The following is a 22,547-nucleotide window of genomic DNA, read 5'->3' on the forward strand; positions in this document are numbered from 1 at the left end:
CCAGGTACTGTACTGCTCACTTTCTCCAAGTCTTCACACCTTCACTTTGGTTCTCTTTCTCTAGGCTCAGACAGGCAGCGATTGGGTCTTTGATCTCCTGATCTAAAAACAACTAACTTCCACTGCTTTTCTCCAGATAGTCATGTTTTCACCACCCCATCACAAATTCCAGCATTTATTGCCTTGCCTTAGTTGCCATAGGGAAGGCAGTAGTGCTGGGTTTTATTTGGTGTGACAGATACCCACAATATGCCATCAGGGAGGGAATTCCAGTGACAATGAAGGAATGATATTTCCAAATCCGAATGAATGAGTCCCCTTTGCATCTTGTACCCTCTCTTGCGCTGGTGGGGCAGGCATCCAAAAGTGGTAGCCATTGATGTTGTCAGCTCAGACAGTGCATGCAGCACATCCGCCTTCATCAAAATGTGTTTGTTATCAAGATCTCCTTAACAATCTGCATTGTACCCCACACTGGGGAAACCTGCTGTAATTGGGAAACTAACATAGAAAACATTAACTCTATTTCTCTCTGCACAGATGTGACCAGGCCTGCTGAGTTTCTTCAACATTTCCTGTGTTTGATTCAAATTTTCAGCATCTTAAGTTATCCTACTTAATGTTTGGGTGTACAGAATCCCCTATTGGTGCCTCATTATATTTACATTTTTCTGAAATTTAATTCAATATTTCATCCTCTCTTTTTCTCTCCCTGACCACTTGGGGGCCCATAGTGTATTCCCAACAATGTGTTTGGCCCTTTTGCATTTATTTATTTTTATCCGTATGACCCCATTTGATCATTCTTCCAAGATAATATCTCTGCTATTGCTGTAACTGGTCCTTAATTAATGTTGTGGCCGCCTGCCCCTTCTATTCCCCTCCCAATCTTGTGATTACCCTTTAATCAGGAATGTCAAACTGCCAAACCAACCCATCTTTTAGCCAACTCTCAATCATAACTAGATTATACTTCTACATGCCTATATGTGCCCTCAATATCTATCATATTCCTCAGCCTCCTTGCATTAAAATATATTCCATTTAGCCTTAATGAATTTATTTCCTTCTTCCTTCCTCTGCCTTCTAGATTCACTTACATGTTGATTCCATTTTTTAAAAGTTTATGTGGGCTTTGCTGGCGAGGTCAACATATTTTGCCTGGCCCTGTCTGCCCTAGAACATAGTGGCTTATTCAAGCATTTCAAAGGGCAGTTAAGAGTCATCTACACTATTGTCAGACCAAGTAAGGATTACAGATTTCCTTCCCTAAACAACATAACTAAACTAGATGAGTTTTTACAATTGACAGTGGTTATGTGGCCACCATTAAGCCATGTTTTCATTCCAGATTTTTGCCATGGAATGATTTAAACCCAGAATATTAGCCTGGAGTGCTGGACTTCTCATCTAGTGAACTACCACTACACCACTGCCACCTCAGATCCTGACCTCTCAATTCCTCTTTTCACATCATTATTATTTTCCGAAAACTGTAGCCCCTCTTGCTCTTTTTTCTTTTCCTTTCTTTCCTGTACATCCCCAAACCTGGAATATTAAGCACTAATCGTCCCTGCTTTGGAGACAGGTCTTGGTCACCCGTTTGAGCCTCGATGTGCCTACAGTTCACGATTTTGCTGAGCAGACTATGCATTTACACATTTGTATTACAAACCTTAGTTAGGCATCTTTGTACCATGATCCCACTGAATCCCATATTATTCTAATGAGCAAAATTAAGGAGTTATTGCAAGTGTGAAATTTCTATGAAGATTTATAGATTATGACACATCACCAGATAAAGTTTCCAGATTTCTGAACGAATAATCCACAACTGGACCGTACAAGATGGAATCGAACTCTTTTCTTTTAATGGACCTGTGGGAATAAAAGTTACAGTACAAATTAAGGAGCAGGAAAACAGGCAATTTTATTTAAGTAATAGGGAAAATCGATTCAACCCTGACAACTTATTCAATCATGTAGTATTAATTACACATCCTTCAGTTAATGGTTCAAACTATATTGCTCTTATATAAAGCCAATATGGGCTCAATTTGCTGGATGTCAAGATGAGAATGATACTGGAAATGCACGGCAGGTCAGGCAGCATCCGAGGAGCAGGAAAATCAATGTTTCAGTAGGCTTTAGCTCGAAACGTTGATTTTCCTGCTCCTCAGATGCTGCCTGACCTGCTGTGCATTTCCAGCACCACACTCTAATCTTGACTCTAATCTCCAGCATCTGCAGTATCTACCTCCGTCTGCTCAATTGGCTGGATGGCCCTTTTCTATGTGGTGACCATTTTACAATTCTTGGAACACAGCATGTCCACCCACCCATCTGCTGTCATGTCCAACTGTCCACAAGTGGGAGCTAATTTCAGTATTGCTGAAGAAAGAAGTTTTGTCAAAGTTTTTCAACTTGCACTTATGGACAGTGGACGCTGATTGGTAGAGGTACTGTTACACCTCTCTAGGGTAGCATGCTTGAAACCAAGTTCCACTATTCTCAGAAACATCACAAAAGTTAAAGGTTTGCAAAAGTATGCAAATACCCCAGCTTTTAGACTTAGGTTGACAGTTAGCATGGACTTATGTACTTGCTGTACTTAACCAGAATTACTACTTACCACAAATAAATAGACTCTAGCTAAAGATCAACAATTATGAACTGTCAGCATATGACTCTACTAGTTGAACCTTTAACTCCCTTTTAAACTCCCCCTCTACGTACACAGACTGAGAGATTCAAAGAAAAAAACATGATTGTAGATGAAGGGAAACACTGGGAAGGCAGTCCAGTGGTCCCTATCCATGGGGTTTGCTGATCAGAACCTTGATTCACGACCATCCTTCTCTTGCTTGTTTCACTTGCTTGCAGGAGTTACAAGTAGCTGCTACACTGGCTGACCGGTTAAGAGCCACAGCTTTCAGCAACTGCTGAGGGAAAAAAATAACCTGGCTTTCTTCAGTCTTAATGTAAATCTTATTGCAGAGAAAATAAACAGTGCCTGCCATTGTGCGGATCTAACAGCTCCTCCTAAGCATTCACATCCTCAAGCTGTTCAGTTCCTGGGAGCCAATCATATAGCTGTTGGCAGGCAGAGGCCTTTGACAACTGGTCACTAATCTGGAGACCAATCAGCTGCTTGTTGCCAGCCAAGCTATATTTCAATACAACCCTTGGCTTGGAAACCATTCATCCACTGCTTTAACACAATGCAAACAGCAGTTACAGTGGGTGTCAGGATACTTGCTTTTAAGAACTGCAGCAATCCTTCAGTAATCCTTGGTTTTCAAAAGTTATTTTCCCATTTAAGTCCTCAATCAATAGTATGGTGTTTACAGCATTGCCTTAGAGAATGCATCAGTTAATGATGACTGACAGTTAACTTCTAAGCTTTGTTTAAATGTTTCCACTATGAATGTCAATGCTCATTGTTTCATTTCTTAGGGCAATGCCTTTATCAGAGTCCACTTGCCAACAAATTAGCATTTTCCTCTCATTATTTATAAAATATTGCTTCCTCTTACATTGATATTTTTTGTGAATTGTCCTGATGAAGGCAAACAAAAAGCTTTGACAAAGTATGCATTTGAGCAATACTCAAGTTCAATACTATCAATGACAACTTGAGAGCTAACTGTTGAATCAGGGGAGGCTAATTGGTCCCAAATAATTCAACCTCATCAAAAATGAAATCTGAAGACAGCATTTTGCAGTAACAGGCTTGATTGGAATGGAATTGGTTTCTGTTGTTGAATTGTTTGTCAACATTCAACAAAAACAACATATTTTAACAAGTGTTTGTTCATTGAATCTAGATTCCCTACAGTATGGAAATAGGCCCTTCAGCCCAACAGGTCCACACCGACCCTCCAAAGAGTAATCCACCCAGACCAATTCCCATCACCAAATTTACCCCTGACTAATGCACCTAACACTATGGGCAATTTAGCATGACCAATTCACCTAACCTGCACACCTTTGGACTGTGGGAGGAAACCAGAGCACCCAGAGGAAACCCACACAGACACAGGGAGAATGTGCAAACTCCACACTGTCATCCAAGGCAGGAATTAAATCCAGGTCCCTGCTGCTGTGAGGCAGCAGTGCTAACCACTGAGCCACCGTGCTGCCCCCTTCTATGGTTCCCCCAATTTCCCCTTCTGTGGCTCAGTGTCACAAACAAAGACACAATCTACATTGCAAATTATAAAAGGAGTGTCCTCTCTACAAAATAATCATTTTGATCTTGAATACTCACAAGACTGATTAGTAGGATGGCTGTTGTGTCGCATGGGGACAGGGTAGGTTAACTTGGCTTGTATTCACTGGATTTTAGAAGAATGAGGGGTTCTTATTGAAATGAATAAAATTCTGACAGGGCCAGACGGGGACGATATTACCTCTGGTCAAGGGGTCTGGAACAAAGTTCACAGTCTAAGCAGCTGGAATAAGCCCTTTTGGATTGAGACAGGAGAAACTTTTCACTCAGAAGGTGATGAACTCGTGGAATATTTTAGCTCAGAAAGCAGAGCAGGCAAAGTTACTGAATGTATTTGAGAAAGAAATAAATATATTTCTAGAGACTAAAGATGTCAAGAGGTAAAGGAGAGATCTGGAGTCTGGCGTTGAGACAGAAGATCAACTATGAGCATGCTGAATGACGGAATGTGCTTGATAGACCAAATAACCTACTCCTGCTCAATTTCCATGTAGCTCAGCAAATAAGGAGTCTATCACTTGAGTCAGGAGATTTGCATTTGCTAAGTAAATATGTAGTTTCATAGTGATTCTAAAATCACCTTTGGAAAATTTGTAACTTGTGTCTTTAACACAAGTGCTTTTGTTGTTACACAGTATTTAAAATGGAGAAACTGACCATTCACCCCAAGACATGCATGCTAGTTCCACACAGGTGCCAGTAACCTAAATCTGGCAGGAGAGGTGGTATTACAGGCAGTTGTTTTACTGTTTTATGGGAATATCGGAATCAGGATGGGCAAATCATTTGGCTCATTGAGCCTGCTCCTTTATGTAACCCAATCATGATCACTTCAACACCATTTTCTTGCCTTATCCCTATATGTCTTGATATCTTCAATATTCAGAAATCTATTGATCCCTGTCCTATTTACATTAATTAGATTACCTTGTTGTATAGGTTTGCTGTTTTAAAGTGACAAGGTCAATAATAAATTGCAAATTGTTGTTCAAGTCATAAACTTGGTATCTGATATCTGTTATTCTTAAAGTCTTAGAAGAACAACTGGACAATTTTAAGGGTCCATCAAATGCTTTAATTTCACCGTTTTTCGAGTCCAGTGTTAGCAAGTCTGATTTGATTTGGCTTGTTCTCCTTCAGTTGTAACACTACCTATGCCAGTGTGAACCATGATTTCTGACTGTTAACCCTCACAATTCAGGATGCCCTGCAGCCATTTAATGACAGTGTTGACCCAGGTCCTCGGGAGACAACACTCCGTCCTGGAGTCACATCTGCTGTATAGTGATAATGTAGTGATAGTCCAGAACTCCAGGCTGGAGACATAGGTTTAAATCCTCCTGTGAAATCTGTATTCAGTTAATTTTTTAAAATATCTGTAATCAAAAGCTAGCAGTGACCACGTAACCATTGCTGATTGTTATAAAACAACTTCACTAATGTCTTTTGGAAAGGAAATCTGCATCCTTACCCAATCTGGCTGACATATGACTCCAGACCTGCAACTATGTGGTTGCCCTCTGAAATAGCCAAGCAAACCACTGAGTCATGTCACCCCTACAAAATCTAAAGGGAGGAATGAAACTGGGAGGATCACACATCATCAACCTAGATACCAGAATCAATGACAGCAAACCCAGTGAGATCATTCTTGCAAACATTTGGGTATTTTTGCCAAAATTGGAAGAACTGTTGCACAGACAATACCCTGATATTGTCTGTAAAGTCTGATGCCATGTGACTATGTCCCAGAGACCAACATCAAAATCTCTGGTTACGTCCTATTGAAACCAGCAGAGGTAACCATCAGAGGAATGTGGTCAGAAGGAAATTGCTGTGAGTGTCCTGAACACTGACTCTGGCCAGCATCACATCATAGCATCAAGTCAATCAAAGGCAAGACAAGCTCCACCTGCTCCAGAGATGTGTCATAATATCTCTGAACAAGTTGATTAGGAAACAATCAATAAAGGAGACCTAGGGGTCTTGTGGTACAGTGGTAGTACCAGGAGGCCTGGGTTTAAGTCCCGCAGGTCAGGCAGCATCCAAGGAATCAAAGTATGACTCTCCTGCTCCTCAGGTGCTTGCCTGACCTGCTGTGCTTTTCCAGCAACACACTCCCAACTCTGATCTCCAGCATCTGCAGTTCTCACTTTCTCCTTGGTTCAAGTCTCACCTACTCCAGAGGAGGGTCATACCATCTCTGAGCAGATGAATAGAAAATATATAAAGCAGATGGAACAGCCTTGACTTTCAATGAACTTGGTAAGACAGTGATGGGGGAAATATCGAAGCTGTCACTATTTGGGAAACTGGAACCGTATGATGCGGATGTGGAAGACTGGTCCCAGTGTGCTGAATGAGATTTTTTTTTCAGACAAATAGAAGGGGATCACTGACAAAACGTCTTGCCCCTGACTGCTGTGGAGCTACAACTTTCAGCCATCATAAACAGTTTAACCTATTTGACAGCCCTACAGTCAAAATCCTTTGATGAACTGATAGATATAGTAGTTGTTCACTATGACCCAAAACATCTGTTTCAACGAAGTATTACAGGTTTAACATGGCAAATAGACTTCCTGCGGGACCAGTTACTGAATTCTTGACAAGACTGCGATAATTGGCAAAACATGGAGTATGGGTCAGCATTTTGGGAAATGTTTGGGAAAAAGAATTAATAATACTGTGACCCAAAGGAAGCTGCTGACAGAACTAGATCTGGAGCCAGAGACAAGAAGGGATAGCAGTGGAGCAACGACGGCAGAGGTTTCTGGATGCACAGCAGAAATTCATCCCAAGGAAGAAGAAACATACTGGGGGGGGGGGGGGGATGAGGCAACCATAGCTGACTAGGTAAGTCAGGGACAGCATGAAAGCTAAACAAAAAACATTCAATGTGGTCTGCTCCTGAGCCTGGCCAAACTGGTCATAAACAGGTCCAGACAGCGGGTCATGGAGGGGGTTGTTATGGCCGATTGCCTGCCCCTTTTCTGTGGTTACGTTCGAGCCCGGGTGTCCCTGAAGAAGGAGCATGTGGTGTCTACCAATACCGCAGGGAGTGGAGTGCTTTATTTCCCCTCCAACTCTATTTTGATTTAATCCCTCCCCTCCCCTTCACTTCACTTTTTTGATCACGCAGCAATTGCCCTTTGATGAGAAGGGCATTGCTTGTCACTGGCAACTCTGGTGTTTCCTTTCTTCCTGGTGGTGGAACTTGAATAAACCTATTGTCTCTCACCTACTCTCACACAACATGGGTGCTGGGGAAAATATATGCATTATGGCTGTTCGGCAGGGCAGTAGTGTAAGGGAAAATAAAAAAAAGTAAAAATAAAATAATCAGATTTAGAAAAAAAGAAATAATTGTAACCAGGAGATTTAGAGTCTCCTCAGTTTAGGGGACTGACTGTGCTGGCTGGGCCACAGTCGGTGTGTTACTGTTGGTTTTGGTTTCTGTTTGTTTTTGGCGGAAACCTGATTCCTGAACTGGCTGAACCATATAGCCAGTTTGTTAACTGGCATTGGAAAAAACAAGCATCCAATGTGGTGAAGATTAATGGTAAGCCAGAGGATTGGGAAATCTTTAAAAGGTAGCAGAGGATAACTAAAAAAAGGAATAAGGGGACAGATGATGAAATATGAGGGTTAGCTAGCCAGTAACATAGAAGTAGATTGCAAGAGATTTTTTTGGATATCTAAAAGGTCAGAAAGAGGCAAGAATGGACATTGGACCACTGGAAAAATAAGGCTGGAGAAGTAGTAACCGGGAACAAAATAAAACGGCAGAGAAACTGAATAGGCACTTTGCATCAGTCTTCATGGTGAAAGACACGAGTAGCACGCTAGAACTTCAAGACAATCGGGGGCAGAAGTAAGTGTAATGGCTATCACTAAGGAAAAGGTGCTTAGGAAGCTGAAAGGTCTGAAGGTGGATAAATCACCCAGACCAGGTGGACTGCACCCCAGAGTTCTGAAGGAGATATCGGAGGAGGTTGTAGAAGCACTGGTGGTGATCTTACAGGAATCATTGGAGTCAGGAAATGTCCCAGAAGACTAGAAAGTGGCTAACATAAAACCCCTGTTTAATTGTTTTTCTTTCTTTTTAAATTTTTTTTATTATTCCCCCACACTACCGCTTAACTGCAGTAGTGCTTATTTTTTTCCCCAGCACCCATGTTGAGTGTGCAGGTGTGAGACACAGTGAAAGACAACAGGTGTACAAATCTTTATTCAGTTTCCACCACCAGGAAGAAAAGATCCAAGTGGCCAGTGACAAGCAGTGCCCTTCACATCAAAGGGCAATGCAACCCCTGTTTAATAAGTGATGGAGGCAGAAGACAGGAAATTATAGGCTGGTTAGGCTGATCTTGATTGTTGTTAAGATTTTAGAATCCATTATTAAAGGAGGAGATTGCGAGATGCTTGGAAGTGCATGGTAAAACAGGGCTGCATGAGAAGGACTTGGACAGGCTAAGAAAGTGGGCAAAGAAGTGGCAGATGGAATACAATGTGGGAAACTGTGAGGTTATGCACTTTGGTAGGAAGAATAGAGTGTAGACTATTTTCTAAAGCCAGAAAGGCTTTGGAAATCTGAAGCACAAAGGGAATTTGGAGTCCAAGTTCAGGATTCTTTTAAGGTTAACATGCAGATGTTACAAATGCAAATGTAATGTTAGCACTCATTTCAAGAGGGTTGGAATACAAGAGCAGGGATGTATTCTTATGAGGCTGTATAAGGCTCCAGTCAGTCTGCATTTCTGTAAGCAGTTTTGAGCCCTGTAAGGAGGGATATTCTGACAGGTCTTTTTTCGGGGGGGTTTAGGTTGTTTGGGGTGCAGAGGTAGTTTACAAGAATCATCCCAGGGATGAAGGGCTTGTTTTTTTTCTTTCTTCTTTTTTTTCCGTGATCAGACACTCCTGTTTTTCTTCCCCCCCCTTTTTACCCCCACACTACCGCCTAACTGCGGTAGTGCTTATTTTTCCCCAGCACCCATGTTGTGTGTGTGTGCAGGTGTGAGACACAGTGAAAGAATGAAGGGCTTGTTATGTGAGGAGTGGTTAATGATTACAGGGCACTTAGGTTGGAGCAAAAACAGCTTGGTAATTTATAAGTAAGCCTATAAATTCAATGTGGTGCAGGTTCAGGCCGAGTCTTTACAGAGTATTTCACTTGGAGCAGTAGCAGCCAGAAAGCAGTAAGGGACACAGTAACCGGTAAGCCTATAAATCTAGTGTGGTGCAGATGAAGCAGGAACAACATGAGAATCTTCATTGCTGCTCATGTTAACGTTATAACTTTAAAAAGGCGAGAAAGTATCTGGATTGATGAGCCTTTGGCACCTGACAAACTGGACAGGAAGTTTATCCACAATACAGTGAAGAATAAGAATGTCTATACTGCACTTGTCGTCACAGGGTCTGCCTGAGACAAAGCTACCAAAACAGGCAAAATGCACACCGTCCAGGCCGAAGTCACTGCAAGATAAAACTGCAAATAAATCAGTCCGATGATGAGGAATTGATACAGTTAAATCACGTGACTGCTCCCAAAGTGGCTGCAATTAAGATAAAACTCTAGGTAAAACTCTTGGAGAAGATACTGAGGGACAAGATATATGCACATTTGGAAGAAAATGGACTAGTTACTGACAGGCAGCATGTGTGTAGGGAAGGTCATGTCTCATCAACCTAATGGAATTTTTGAAGGGGTGACAAAGATAATTGATGAGGGGGCTGTGGATGTTGTTTTATTTAGACTTTAGTAAGGCATTTGATAAAGTCCCACATAACAGATTGGTACAAAAACTAAAATCACATGGGATTCAAGGTGGGCTTGCTAGATACAAACCTGGCTTGGTCACAGAAGAGGCCAAGCGGTAGAAGGGTGTTTTTCAGAATGGAGACTGGTAATATGGCGTTTCACAGGGATAGGTCTTAGGTTCTCTGTTGTTTGTAGGGTATATAAATGATCTGGAGCAAAATATGGGTGGTCTGATTAGTAAGTTTGCAAATGATACAAAGATTGGTAGAGTTGTTGATAATGCTGATGATTGTGAAAGAATACAACAGGATATAGATAGATTGGAGACTTGGCCACAGAAATGGCAAATGAGTTTAATCCAGCCAAATGCAAGATGCTGCATTACGGAGGATCAAATTTAGGTGTGAATTATACTGTAAAAGGTACAACCCTTAAGGACGTTAACACATAGACAGATCTGGGCATGCAGGTCCACTGTTCCCTCAAACTGGGAACACAGGTGCCCAAGGTGATTAAGTGCACAAATGGTATGCTTGCCTTCATCAGCTGGGGCATGGAGTACAAGAGTTGGTGAACCATGTTGCAGCTATATAAAACCCTTGTTAGGCAACATTTGGAGTACTGTGCGCAGTTTTGGTCACCACACTACCAGAAACACGTGGAAGCTTTGGAGAGAGTGCAGAGAAGGCTCTCGAGGATGTTGCCTGATCAAGGTTATTGGCTATGAGGAAAGGTTAAAAAGACTAGGATTGTTTTTACTGGAAAGACAGCAGCTGAGAGGAGACCTGATAGAGGTTTACAGAATTACGAGGCATCAACAGGATGGATCGTCAGAGGCTTTCTCTCAGGGTTGAAGTTTCAATTACAAGGGGGGCACAAGTTCAATGTGAGAGGGGGAATGTTCAAGGGAGATTGCGAGGGATGTTTTTCATGCAGAGTGGTAGGAGCCTGGATTGCACTGCCAGAATAGGTGGTAGAAACAGGCACTTTGGAGTAGAGGGATACGAAATGAATAAGGGCAGGTTTGTTTTTTAGTTTAGTTAGGGCATGATGATCAATACAGGTTTGGAGGGCCAAAGGGCCTGCTCCTATGCTGCATTTCTCTTTTGTTCTTTATTCTCCTTTGTAAATGGCGACCCCCTTGACATGAAGTAGCCACAGGGATGGCTGCATTTATTGCTGGGGAACAAACCTTTAGGAACTCCAATGGGCATCTTGCCTTTAAGCTTGCAAGACTCCAAGGCAAGACACCAAGCCCTTAAATATTATGTATGATTTTATTGTCACGTGTATTTTACAGCAAGAATACAATAAAGTAGTGAAAAGCTTTCATTTGTCGCCATGATTCAGTGTCATTTTGAATAGTTTAAGGAAAAGAAAGAAAGATATAGCTTCAAGAGAGTCCATTATCCTGAGCCAGCTTATCGCCATTAACGATACCTACACCACCATCCATCCATCGCTGTCTACACAGGGCCCAACCAATGTCAAAATCGCTGATCCTGAGCTGCCATCTTTTGCCACTGGGTCAATACTCCTCCGCTACCATCTCACCACCACCTGCACCAGACCAACCCAGGTCATTGTTATTTTCTCGCTGCTAGGCTCACCTTGATGTCGCTGTGATGCCTTTCCACCACTGCGTTGCCACCCCCAGTGCTAGATCCAACCAATGACAAAGTTGCTGATCCTTAGGCGCTATATTTCACTGCTGGGCCTACCTCGCCAACTTCACCCCCCCGCTGATGTAGCAGTCACCAATTCTGATGCCAGGTCCAGTGTTCGCCTCTGGAAAAGTAAGAGCGAGCTCATTTGAAGTCCATGCATGGCTTGCTCGAGGTCTGCACTGGGCTCTCGTGCCGCCAATGATAATTGAGCTCTGGACAAAAGGTAAGTAAAGATATAGAGGGGGAAAAAAACAAGAAAAGAGAAATGTGGTTGCAGCAGATGTGCTCCAGATCAGGAGCCCTCCTCCAACACCACCTTGTAATTGAATTCAATTGTAATTGAATATTGGGATCATAGTAACCTTAGTTACGCACACGGGGCAGCAGGTAGTCCGACTCCCCTTAATAGTAGTGCAAGAGATAATTCCAGTTTTTTTTCAGCAGGGACTGGCTACAGAAAATCTGCCTGAATTGGCAACAAAGTTTTAAAATGGGTCCTATCGATCTATATGAAGTGATTAGCAAGTATCCCGAGGCGTTTGAAGAGGGCCTTGAGAAAATTAAAAGGCACCAGAGCCAAGATCTATGTAAATCCAGAGGCCTGACCTCAATACTTCAAGGCATAACCTTGAAGTATTGCCCTGTGCCCTACATGTGAAAGTAGAAGTAGAATTAGAACTTCTAGAAGAACAGGACTTAATTCACCCAGTCAAATTTGCTGAATGGGTCATGCCAGTAGTTCCAGTTGTAAAACCTGACAACTCAATGTGTCTATGTGGGGATTATGTTCCCACTTAGACAGATATTCTATGCCACTTGTAAGAAAAGTTGGCAGTGAGGGTCACATATTTTCTAAATTGAATATGAGCCACACTTACCTTCAACTGGGACTTGAGGGGTTATCTAGGAAGCACATTACTATAAATACTCAAAGAACTGTATGTGTACACTGGCTTGATCTTTGGGGTATCTTTAGCTTGCGCCATCTTTCAATGGAAAATATCCTCCAATGGGTGTCCAGAGTGGCAGTCTAGCTGCCTAATGTTTTAATCTCAGGAGCTAATGTAAAGAAACATGTGGATAGTTTGGAGGAGATCTTATAGTGTTTTTCTGAGGTTGATATCCAGCTAACAAGGGAAAAAATGTGTGCTCCAGGCAAAAGAGCTAATGTATCTGAGGTACAGAGATGACATGGCTGAATTATACCATCGATGAGAAGGTGAAAACCATCAAAACCCTAGCTCCAAGAAACAGTCAAAGTTTGTCTCAGATCTCAAACTACCAGGTGCAGATACATTAAGGAATTTCTGATGTCGGATCTCCAGTGATGGCAGTTATCCTTTAAAATAAAAACAGACAGGTATCGGTCTGGAAAGATGATCTCCTAATAAAAAATATCAACGACCACTGGCAGGTAACCTCCTCAGAGACGATTTTTTAAATTGACAAGCCCCTTGCAATGATTCTTCAGTGTTCGTGGAAGAGATGTTCACCCTTGGCCAGACCAGGAAAGCAACAGGAATGGGGCCATGTGTGAAAAGATGCAGGAGGTCCCCTCATCTCAGGGGCAAGGGGGAGCCCTCAGAGCGAGGGATGTGAGGCCCATTGAGAACCAGTAATGAATCTTCCTGTGGTGTTCAATGTAAATGTTCCTTTGGTAACAGGAAATGGCGTGCCCAGCTGGAATTCATCATCTGAGCCCCTTACAGAGTAGACCCAGTGGGGGATGGTTTAGTTTAGTTCGCAGGACAGCTGATTTGTGATGCAGAGCTATATCAACAGTGAGATTCCTTCTCAATCTCTCCCCTTGTCTGATTTGTGGTGACCTAGGAGAAAGTGAGGACTGCAGATGCTGAGGATCAGAGCTGAAAATGTGTTGGTGGAAAAGTGCAGCAGGTCAAGCAGCATCCAAGGAACAGGAGAAGCGACGTTTCGGGCATAAGCCCTTCTTCAGGAATAAGGAAAGTGTGTCCAGCAGGCTAAGATAAAAGGTAGGGAGGAGGGACTTGGGGGAGGGGCTTTGGAAATGCGATAGGTGGAGGAGGTCAAGGTGAGGGTGGAGAGGTCAGGAAGATGATTGCAGGTTAGGAAGGTGGTGCTGAGTTCGAGGGATTTGACTGAGACAAGGTGGGGGGGGGGGGGAGGGGAAATGAGGAAACTGGAGAAATCTGAGTTCATCCCTTGTGGTTGGAGGGTTCCCAGGCAGAAGATGAGGCGCTCTTCCTCCAACCGTCGTGTTGCCATGGTCTGGCAATGGAGGAGTCCAAGCACCTGCATGTCCTTGGTGGAGTGGGAAGGGGAGTTAAAGTGTTGGGCTACGGGGTGGTTGGGTTGGTTGGTCCGGGTGTTCCAGAGGTGTTCCGCAAGTAGGCGGATTTGTGGTGACCGTCAAGTTAAACCAACACCAGTCATATCTCTAATGAGAAAGCAGCTGTGTTGTCTGATAAGACAAAGTAGACTCAGGCCCTCTTGTGATGTAGTGGTAGTGTCCTTATCCATGAACTGCATGGCCTGGGTTCAAGTCCCACCTGCTCCAAAGTTATGTACTAACATCTCTGAACAGGTTGATTAGAAAAAAGAGGTTTAATCTACTGATTACTACCATTAAAAACACCAGTGTAGCACATTTAGTATTTACAAGCAAAGCACATTATGGGCAATGCAGCACACCCAAAGGTGGGGTGGCAGGGGATAGTTTAGGCAGAACAGGAAAGGAGTAAGTCAAAATGAAGTAGGAGGGGGAAATAAAGTACTGTTTTCCCACCTCTCTCTAAAGGCATCGAGAGGATAGATGGACACTGCATGCTCCTTCTCCAAGGACAGCCGGGTATGACCTCAACCACTGCATGCATATTTCTAATTGGCTATAGAGGTGATTTACTGGTAGCAGTTAATAGTTAAAAACAAAAAGAAAGTCTCCGTGATTTGGTAATGGGTAAGCTTTTTGGTTGTGAGAGATAACACTTCCAGATACATAAAAAAAACCAAGACGGCCAAAAAAATACAGACCTAGGGGCTCTTATGATGCAGTGGTAGTGTCCTTACCTTTGAGCCAAAGGATAAACCCCACTTGCTGTAGAAATGTATCAGAGCATTTCTGAACAGATTGATTAAAAAAACAGACCAAGAAACGAAAAAAGGCAGACCCAGTGCTTCGCCTGTAACTGGCTTTGCATGCAAAGGTCTAATTGGCTACACAGGTGATTTACTGGTGGTGGTTAATCATTAAAAATATTTTTAAAAGTGACTGATTGTGGTGGGAAAGCCATTTGGTTGTGATTGAGAGGCCTTCTAGATATAAAAAAGTAAAGCAGAACCAAGTGGTGGTTATATAACAAAAAGAAAGTCACATCAATTTGGTAGTCGGAAAGCTGCTCAATTGTGAGAGATAACAATTTCGGATATAGAAATGAAAAAAAAAACAGACCTGGGGGGGACGGGGGGGTGCTCTTGTGACATGTTGGTAGTATTGCAACCTCTGAACCAAGACTCCTTGGTTCTAATCCTACCTGCTGTAGTTGTGTCATTTCTGAAAAGATTTGTACAAAATCTATAAAGGAGATCCAGGGATGGATCTGCAGAACTATCTGTCCTAGGCTGGGACTAGTCTATGTCTTCTAGGTATAATGGCTCTATTTTGGTTCAACAATAAATGATACACCTTTCCAGTGAGGCTTCCTGAGTAATGACACTAGCTCCAGAGATAGTGGCACACTGGTTACAATCTTCCAAGAATGCTTTGAACCTGGATAAGTCTCAGAGGATTGGAAATATAGCACCTTTATTTACAAAAAGACAAACATCTGTCAGTGAAAAATGTCAGAGTCTATTAGGAAAGGATGTAACAATAGAGAATTTAGAAATACATTGTATTATAAAACAGAATCAGTATGGTTTCATGAAGGGGAAGCCATGCCTGACAAATTTATTAGAATTCTTTGAGTAGGTAATAAAGCAGGACAGATAAAGGGAAAGCAATGGATTTAATAGACTTAGATTTTCAGAAGCCATTTGATAAGGTACCACACATTAGGCTACTTAAGAGGTAGTTGGTGTTGGAGATAGTATTTAGTATTGATAGAGGATTGTCTAATTAATAGAAAAGATATTGGGATATAGAGTCATAAAGGAAACATTTTCAGATTGGCATTCAGTAACCAGTGGTTTGCCACAGGAATCAGCGCTGGAGTCACACTTATTTAAAACATACATGAATGGTTTGAATGAAGAAAGACTTAAAAATCACACGTCATAGTCTAACAGGTTTATTTGAAAAGTACAAGCTTTTGGAGCGCTGCTCCTTCGTTGGTTGGCTAACTGATGAAGAAGCAGCGCTCCGAAAGCTATTGCTTCCAAGTAAACCTATTGGACTATAACCTGGTGTTGTGTTATTTTTCCACTTTGTCCATGCAAATCCGACACCGACACCTCCACATCAGGGATGAGGAAAGTAAATGCTCGATAGCCAAGATTGCAGATTACACACAAAAAAAAGTGGTTATCAAGTATGAAGAGGGATATAGACAGTATGAGAGATTGGGCATTAGAAGAGATGGATGTTCGATGACTGGTGCAGTCACAATTCCCAAAAGAGCCTCTTTGTGCAGTAAAATCTCTACTGAACTTAAAAAAGCATCTTTCTATTTTAAACAGATTTTCTAGCACTTGGCCCATAGCTTTCTATTTTAAAGATTTTCAATTGTGCATCTAAATTGTTCTTAAATGTCTGGAGGGTCCCTACCTCTACCATCCGTCCACGCAGTGAATTCCAGATACCTATATAAAAACCTATATACTACTGCCAATTATTATTATTGTACTGTACAAGTCCGATTAAAAATATTGCCCCTTTCAAATGCCCTCGAGTACAAGATGAAAAGCTTTGGTGATATGTGCATTTTCTTTTTCAGCAATACTGAAGTTCTGATTCCAAACTTGGATGATTGTGCAAATTCCACACTGACATTCTCCCTGTGAATGTGTGGGTTTCCTCCAATTTCCTCCCACTGTCCAAAGATCTACAAGTTAGGTGGATTGGCCATGGGAAACATGGGGTTACAGGATAGGGTGGGTCCAAATGGAATGCTCTTCAGATGTCAGTGTAAATGCGACGGACCAAAAGGCCTCTAACTGCACTGTCTGGATTCCATGAATCTATATTAGAATTTGGATACAGAACTGGCTTGAAGGTAGAAGACAGAGGATGGTGGTGGAGAGTTGCCACAAGGATTGGTGCTGGGTCCACTACTTTTCATCATTTATATAAATGATTCGGAATGTGAGCATCAGAGGTATAGTTAGTAAATTTGCAGATGACACCAAAATTGGAGGTATAGTGGACAGCAAAGAAGATTACCTCAGATTACAACAGGATCTTGATCAGATGGGCAAGTGGGCTGAGGGGTGGCAGATGAAGTTTAATTTAGATAAATGTGAGGTGCTGCATTTTGGAAAAGCAAATCAAAGCAGGACTTATACACTTAATGGTCAGGTCCTAGGGAGTGTTGCTGAACCAAGAGACCATGGAGTGTGGATTCATAGTTCCTTGGAGTAGAGTCGCAGATAGATAGGATAGTGAAAAAGGTGATTGGTATGCTTTCCTTTATTGATCAGACCATGGAGTAGGAGCTAGGAGGTCATGTTGCGGCTGTACAGGATTTCGGTTAGGCCACTTTTGGAATATTGCATACAATTCTGGTCTCCGAACTATAGGAAGGATATTGTGAAACTTGAAAGGGTTCAGAAAAGATTTGCAAGGATGTTGCCAGGGTTGGAGGTTTTGAGCTAAATGGAGAGGTTGAGGCTGTTTTCCCTGGAGTGTTGGAGGTTGAGGGATGACCTTCTAGAGGTTTCTAAAATCACGAAGGGCACGGATAGGGTAAATAGACAAGGTCTTTTCCTGGGTGGGGGAGTCCAGAACTAGAGGGCATAGGTTTAAGGGTGAGAAGGGAAAGATATAAAAGAGATCTAAGGGGCAACCTTTTCACACAGAACGTAGTGCATGTATGGAATGAGCTGCCACAGAAAGTGGTGAAGATGGTACAATTACAACATTTAAAAGACATCTGGATGGGTAAATGAGTAGCAAGGGTTTAGAGGGATATGGGCCAAGTGCTGGCAAACGGCACTAGATTAGGATATCTGGTAGGCATGGATGAATTGGACTGAAGGGTCTGCTTTCATGCTGTACATCTCTATGACTATGACTCTATAATGTTCAACGGAAATCAAATTGAGTGAAATTGATTAACTCGAGATGTAGTCAGGAAGCTGTAAAACATCTCATAAAAAGTGAGACGTGTAAATGTCATTGGATGGACCACTGTCCACTGCTCCCTCTCCAATTATTGCAATGCTTCAGTTCAACGCCCTATCTTCCACCTGGCCACTCTACAGCCTGGAAGACTCGTTAGTTCTCCAATTTCAAATAACCTTCCTCCCCACCCCCAGACTCCCCTCCCAGCCCCTCTCCCTCCCTACCACCAACCCAATTCACTCTCACCATTGACCAAACATGTCGCACCCTCCACTTGTCTTCACCAATCCCCACTTCACCACCCTGCCCTGTCACCTCCTTTATCTGCAGCTTCCCCCCACATCCACCTCCAGTCCTGAAGAAGGGTTACACCCGAAACATTGACTTCTGCATCTTCTGATATCGCCTGGCATGCTGTGTTCTTCCAGCCTCCTGCCTGTCTGCAACGTTCCTCTTTTGGCATCATGGGGTTGCTAGGAGCAACAGGAGCGGCGGCCAAGTGGGGCACACTGGGAATTGTAGTTTCCGGACTGGTAGCCACCAATGGATGAATCTGAGGATGCACTACATCTCCCGGCGTGCCTTAGAACTACAGCGGCGACCCTGCTGTCACTTGACAAGAAAGTTGGGGAGGATGTAAACCCGAGAACCTTTACAAATACCGTGCCTTTCCCCCGACGTTTGAACTATCCGTGGTTCGTTCGCCACAGAAATGTGAAGGCAAGAAATAACTGACGGACGGACTACAAATCCCAGGGTGCCAAGACAGACGCTCACCCGGCGATACCACGCGACGTCGAGGGTCGGGTGCTTTCCTCCTGTTCATCCGTCACCCATTGACTTGTGTCACTATCCACCGCCTCCATTTCTATCGATCTAGCCACTACTTATTGCTGTATTCAGCGGCTACTGCTTTCGGTGGACGCACCACTTACTCCGGCTGTTTTTGTTGTGCTAACGTCATTACACAGGCTTCCCACGGGTACCCGGATGACAGTGACGACACCACTTACCCGGATTTGGGGCGAGGCGGGAAGGAGATCCGCGGTACCCGGATGGGATAGATCACGTGCGCCCTCCTCCAACCCTGGCAGCCAATGGCGGCGCAGCGCGGGGAGGCGGGGCTCCTGTTTGAAAGGGTTGGGGCCCGGGAGGCCGAAGGAAATCAAGGCCGAGGATTCCGCGGCCTAGTCCGGGCTCGGTACGGCCGGTTACTGAGGGTAAGAGCCACGCGGAGTGTACGTCTGAGGTAAAGCGAAGGATTGAGGGTCGGGTAGAGGCCGTTCTGCCCCTCAGGCCTGAGTCTGTCCCATTTTATGTGCAATGGAAGGCCTTTTCGTAACGACACGTAAAGCAGGACGTCAGATGCCCTTCCCAAAAAGACCGGTGTGAACCAGATGTATTTTAACTACCGACAATGACCTTCTAACGGAGAATAGGGGCTAAGTGCTGGAAATCGGATGTTTGATGACGACGCGGATCCGAATGGCCAAAGGGCCTCTTTCCGTGCTGTAAAACAAACTCACGGAGGCTCAGTGGTTAGCACTGCTGCCTTTCAGCGCCAGGGACTGGGTTCGATTTCTACCGAGGGCGACATTCTCCCCGTGCCTGCGTGGGTTTCCTCCCACAGTCCAAAAATGTGCAAGTTAGGTGAATTGGCCACGCGAAATTGCCCACGGTGTTAGGTACATTAGGAAAGATATATAAGGTAAGGGGAATGGGGTCGGTGTGGTCTTGTTTCCATGCTAAATGGAATCTAATTTCAATAACTAGCTTTGTTTTGTTATTGGAGGGATGCGCGCGTCACCGGCCAGGCCAGAGTTTATTGGTCAGACGTCAGTTTAAGCCAGGTAGCCCAGAACAGGTAAGGCTGACAGATTTCGTTCCCTGAAAAACACTACTGAACCAGATGTTTTTCTTTCTGACTGACGTTTGACAATGGTTAATTCCAGATTCCATCATCTGCCTTGACAGGTCCCCAGAACATTACCCAGCTCTCAATAGTCTGGCGAAAATGCCAATAGGCTATCGCTTCTCCTTAATTCCAGACTGTGCTTGCTTCAGCATCTATATCAAAGAGATGATTTTCTCATTTGAATTTACAATTCTGGTAACTGCTGTGGTGGGATTTGATTCAATTTCCCCAAAACTTATCCTGGGCATTTTGAGGTTCTTGGCAACTGACATAGGATAATGGAGATGTACAACGTGGAAACTGACCTTTCTGTCTAACTTGTCCATGCTGACCAGATATGCTAAATTAATCTAGTCCCATTTGCCAGTACTTAGTCCATATCCCTCTCAACCCTTCCTATTCATACACCCATCCAGATGTCTTTTAAATGTTGCAATTGTACCAGCCTCCACCGTTTCCTCTCGCAACTCGCTCCATACACGCACCATCCTTTGCATGAAAAAGTTGCCCCTTCTGTCCCTTTTAAATCTTTTCCCCTCTCACCTTAAACCTATGTCCTTGAATTCTGGACTCCCCCACCCAAGGGGAAAGACCTTGTCTGTTCCTAAACAATTCTCCTCCTGATTTTATAAACCTCTATAAGGTCACCCCTCAGTCTCCCAACGCTCCAGGGGTGACTATGAGGTTACCATTTCTCTGAAAATTTCTTTACATTTTCTTGATGTGAGGATAATGGCAAGGTCAATATTTGTTGCCTGTCCCTAATTATTATTGAACTAAGTGGCTAGTTTTGCACATTTCAGCTATCCACATTGCTGTGTGTCTGGGGTCACATATCTCCTAGACTGGATAAGGATGCCTCACAGCGCCTGAGACCGGGTTCAATTTCCGCCTCAGGCGACTGACTGTGTGGAGTTTGCACGTTCTCCCCGTGTCTGCGTGGGTTTCCTCTGGGTGCTCCGGTTTCCTCCCACAGTCCAAAGATGTGCAGGTCAGGTGAATTGGCCATGCTAAATTGCCCGTAATGTTGGGTAAGGGGTAAATGTAGGGGCATGGGTGGGTTGCACTTCGGCGGGTCGGTGTGACTTGTTGGGCCGAAGGGCCTGTTTCCACGCTGTAATGTAATCTAATCTAAAAACTCTGATTTGTAGCTCAGGTTGAGGTTCTGTATGTAGATTTGCTCGCTGAGGTGGAAGATTAGTTTTCAGACGTTTCGTCACCATACTATGTAACATCATCATTGAGCCTCCAGATGAAGCACTGGTGGCATGGCCTGCTTTCTATTTATGCGTTTAGGTTTCCCTGTGTTAGTGATGTCATTTTCTGTGGTTACATCATTTCCTGTGGCGTGGATATAATACCCTTTACTGTCATAACATTCACTAAAGTTGAGGAAAAACAACAACTAACTGCCATTCCTAGATGTCACAGTAGAGCAAACAACCAGCGGAGAACCTCAAACCAGCTTCTACAGGAAAACAACTAAATACTTAACTACAGAAGCCATCATCCCAACACCTACAAATTAAGCTGCATTAGAACATTATTTCAACAAGCCACCACACACTGCAGCACAGAGGAACTATGCAGAGTAGAGGAAAATCACCTATACAATGTATTCAAAAAGAACAGCAACAAACCCCAACAAGCAGGCAAAACACTTCCAGGAACCCTAGCCACTTCTTCCCGCTCCTCCCCACATCAAAGACATCTCTGAAATGACTGCCAGACCTCTTGGCATCATGGTAGCCCACAAAACCACCAACACACTAAAACAGGAGCTAATAAACTTGAAAGATCCAATACACACAACAAGCAAAGCTTTTGTCATTTACAAAATACCTTGCAAGAACTGTAACAAACACTACATTGGACAAACAGGCAAAAAGCTAGCCACCAAGATACACGAACATCAACTAGCCACAAAAAGACATGATCCACTCTGGCTAGTATCCTTACATACAGATAAGGAAGGACACCACTTTGACTGGGACGACACATCCATCCTAGGACAAGCCAAACAGAGACATGCATGAGAATTCCTGGAGCCGTGGTTGAAATACCATGTTTCTAACAATAAATACATTGACTTAGAACAGTACAGCACACGATGTTGTGCCGACCACTGATCCTCATGTATGCACCCTCAAATTTCTGTGACCATATGCATGTCCTGTAGTCTTTTAAGTGTCCCCAATGACCTTGCTTCCACAACTGCTGCTGGCAACGCATTCCATGCTCTCTCAACTCTCTGTGTAAAGAACCTGCCTCTGACATCCCCTCCATACTTTCCTCTAACCAGCTTAAAACTATGACCCCTCGTATTAGTCATTTCTGCCCTGGGAAATAGTCTCAGGCTATCGACTCTATCTATGCCTCTCATTATCTTGTATACCTCAATTAGGACCCCTCTCCTCCTCCTTTTCTCCAATGAAAAAAGTCCGAACTCAGTCAACCTCTCTTCATGAGATAAGCCCTCCAGTCCAGGCAGCATCCTGGTAAACCTCCTCTGAACCCTCTCCAAAGCATCCACATCTTTCCTATAATAGGGCGACCAGAACTAGATGCAGTATTCCAAGTGCGGTCTAACCAAAGTTTTATAGAGCTGCAACAAGATCTCATGACTCTTAAACTCAATCCCCCTGTTAATGAAAGCCAAAACACCATATGCTTTCTTAACAACCCTGTCCACTTGGATGGCCATTTTTAAGGGA

General features: G+C 43.4%; 2 protein-coding genes across 4 annotated transcripts in view; one reads left to right on the forward strand and one right to left on the reverse strand.

Annotated features, from left to right (window-relative positions):
• Nucleotides 1-18,909, reverse strand: part of lrrc51 (leucine rich repeat containing 51) — a 33,429-nt gene extending 14,520 nt beyond the window's left edge. Inside the window, exons 1-2 of one of the 2 annotated variants that reach the window (XM_087988458.1) lie at nucleotides 18,266-18,684; nucleotides 1,796-1,878 (exon numbers count right to left, since the gene is read on the reverse strand). In XM_087988458.1, the coding sequence (XP_087844584.1) occupies nucleotides 1,796-1,878; nucleotides 18,266-18,384 (202 nt within the window). In that variant the 5' untranslated portion in view covers nucleotides 18,385-18,684. The other variant, XM_043692534.2, reaches the window with a different exon arrangement.
• A 59-nt stretch (nucleotides 18,910-18,968) lies between these two features.
• Nucleotides 18,969-22,547, forward strand: part of LOC122550970 (nuclear mitotic apparatus protein 1) — a 120,474-nt gene continuing 116,895 nt past the window's right edge. For both annotated transcript variants that reach the window (XM_087988457.1, XM_043692529.2), the window contains exon 1: nucleotides 18,969-19,138. The gene's annotated coding sequence lies outside the window, so the exon portion shown is untranslated. The remainder of the gene's footprint in view (nucleotides 19,139-22,547) is intronic.

This window comes from Chiloscyllium plagiosum, unplaced genomic scaffold (genome assembly GCF_037043375.1).
Source record: "Chiloscyllium plagiosum isolate Xiang-an unplaced genomic scaffold, Cpla_swu_hap1 HiC_scaffold_6, whole genome shotgun sequence".
Taxonomy (NCBI): Eukaryota; Metazoa; Chordata; class Chondrichthyes; order Orectolobiformes; family Hemiscylliidae; genus Chiloscyllium; species Chiloscyllium plagiosum.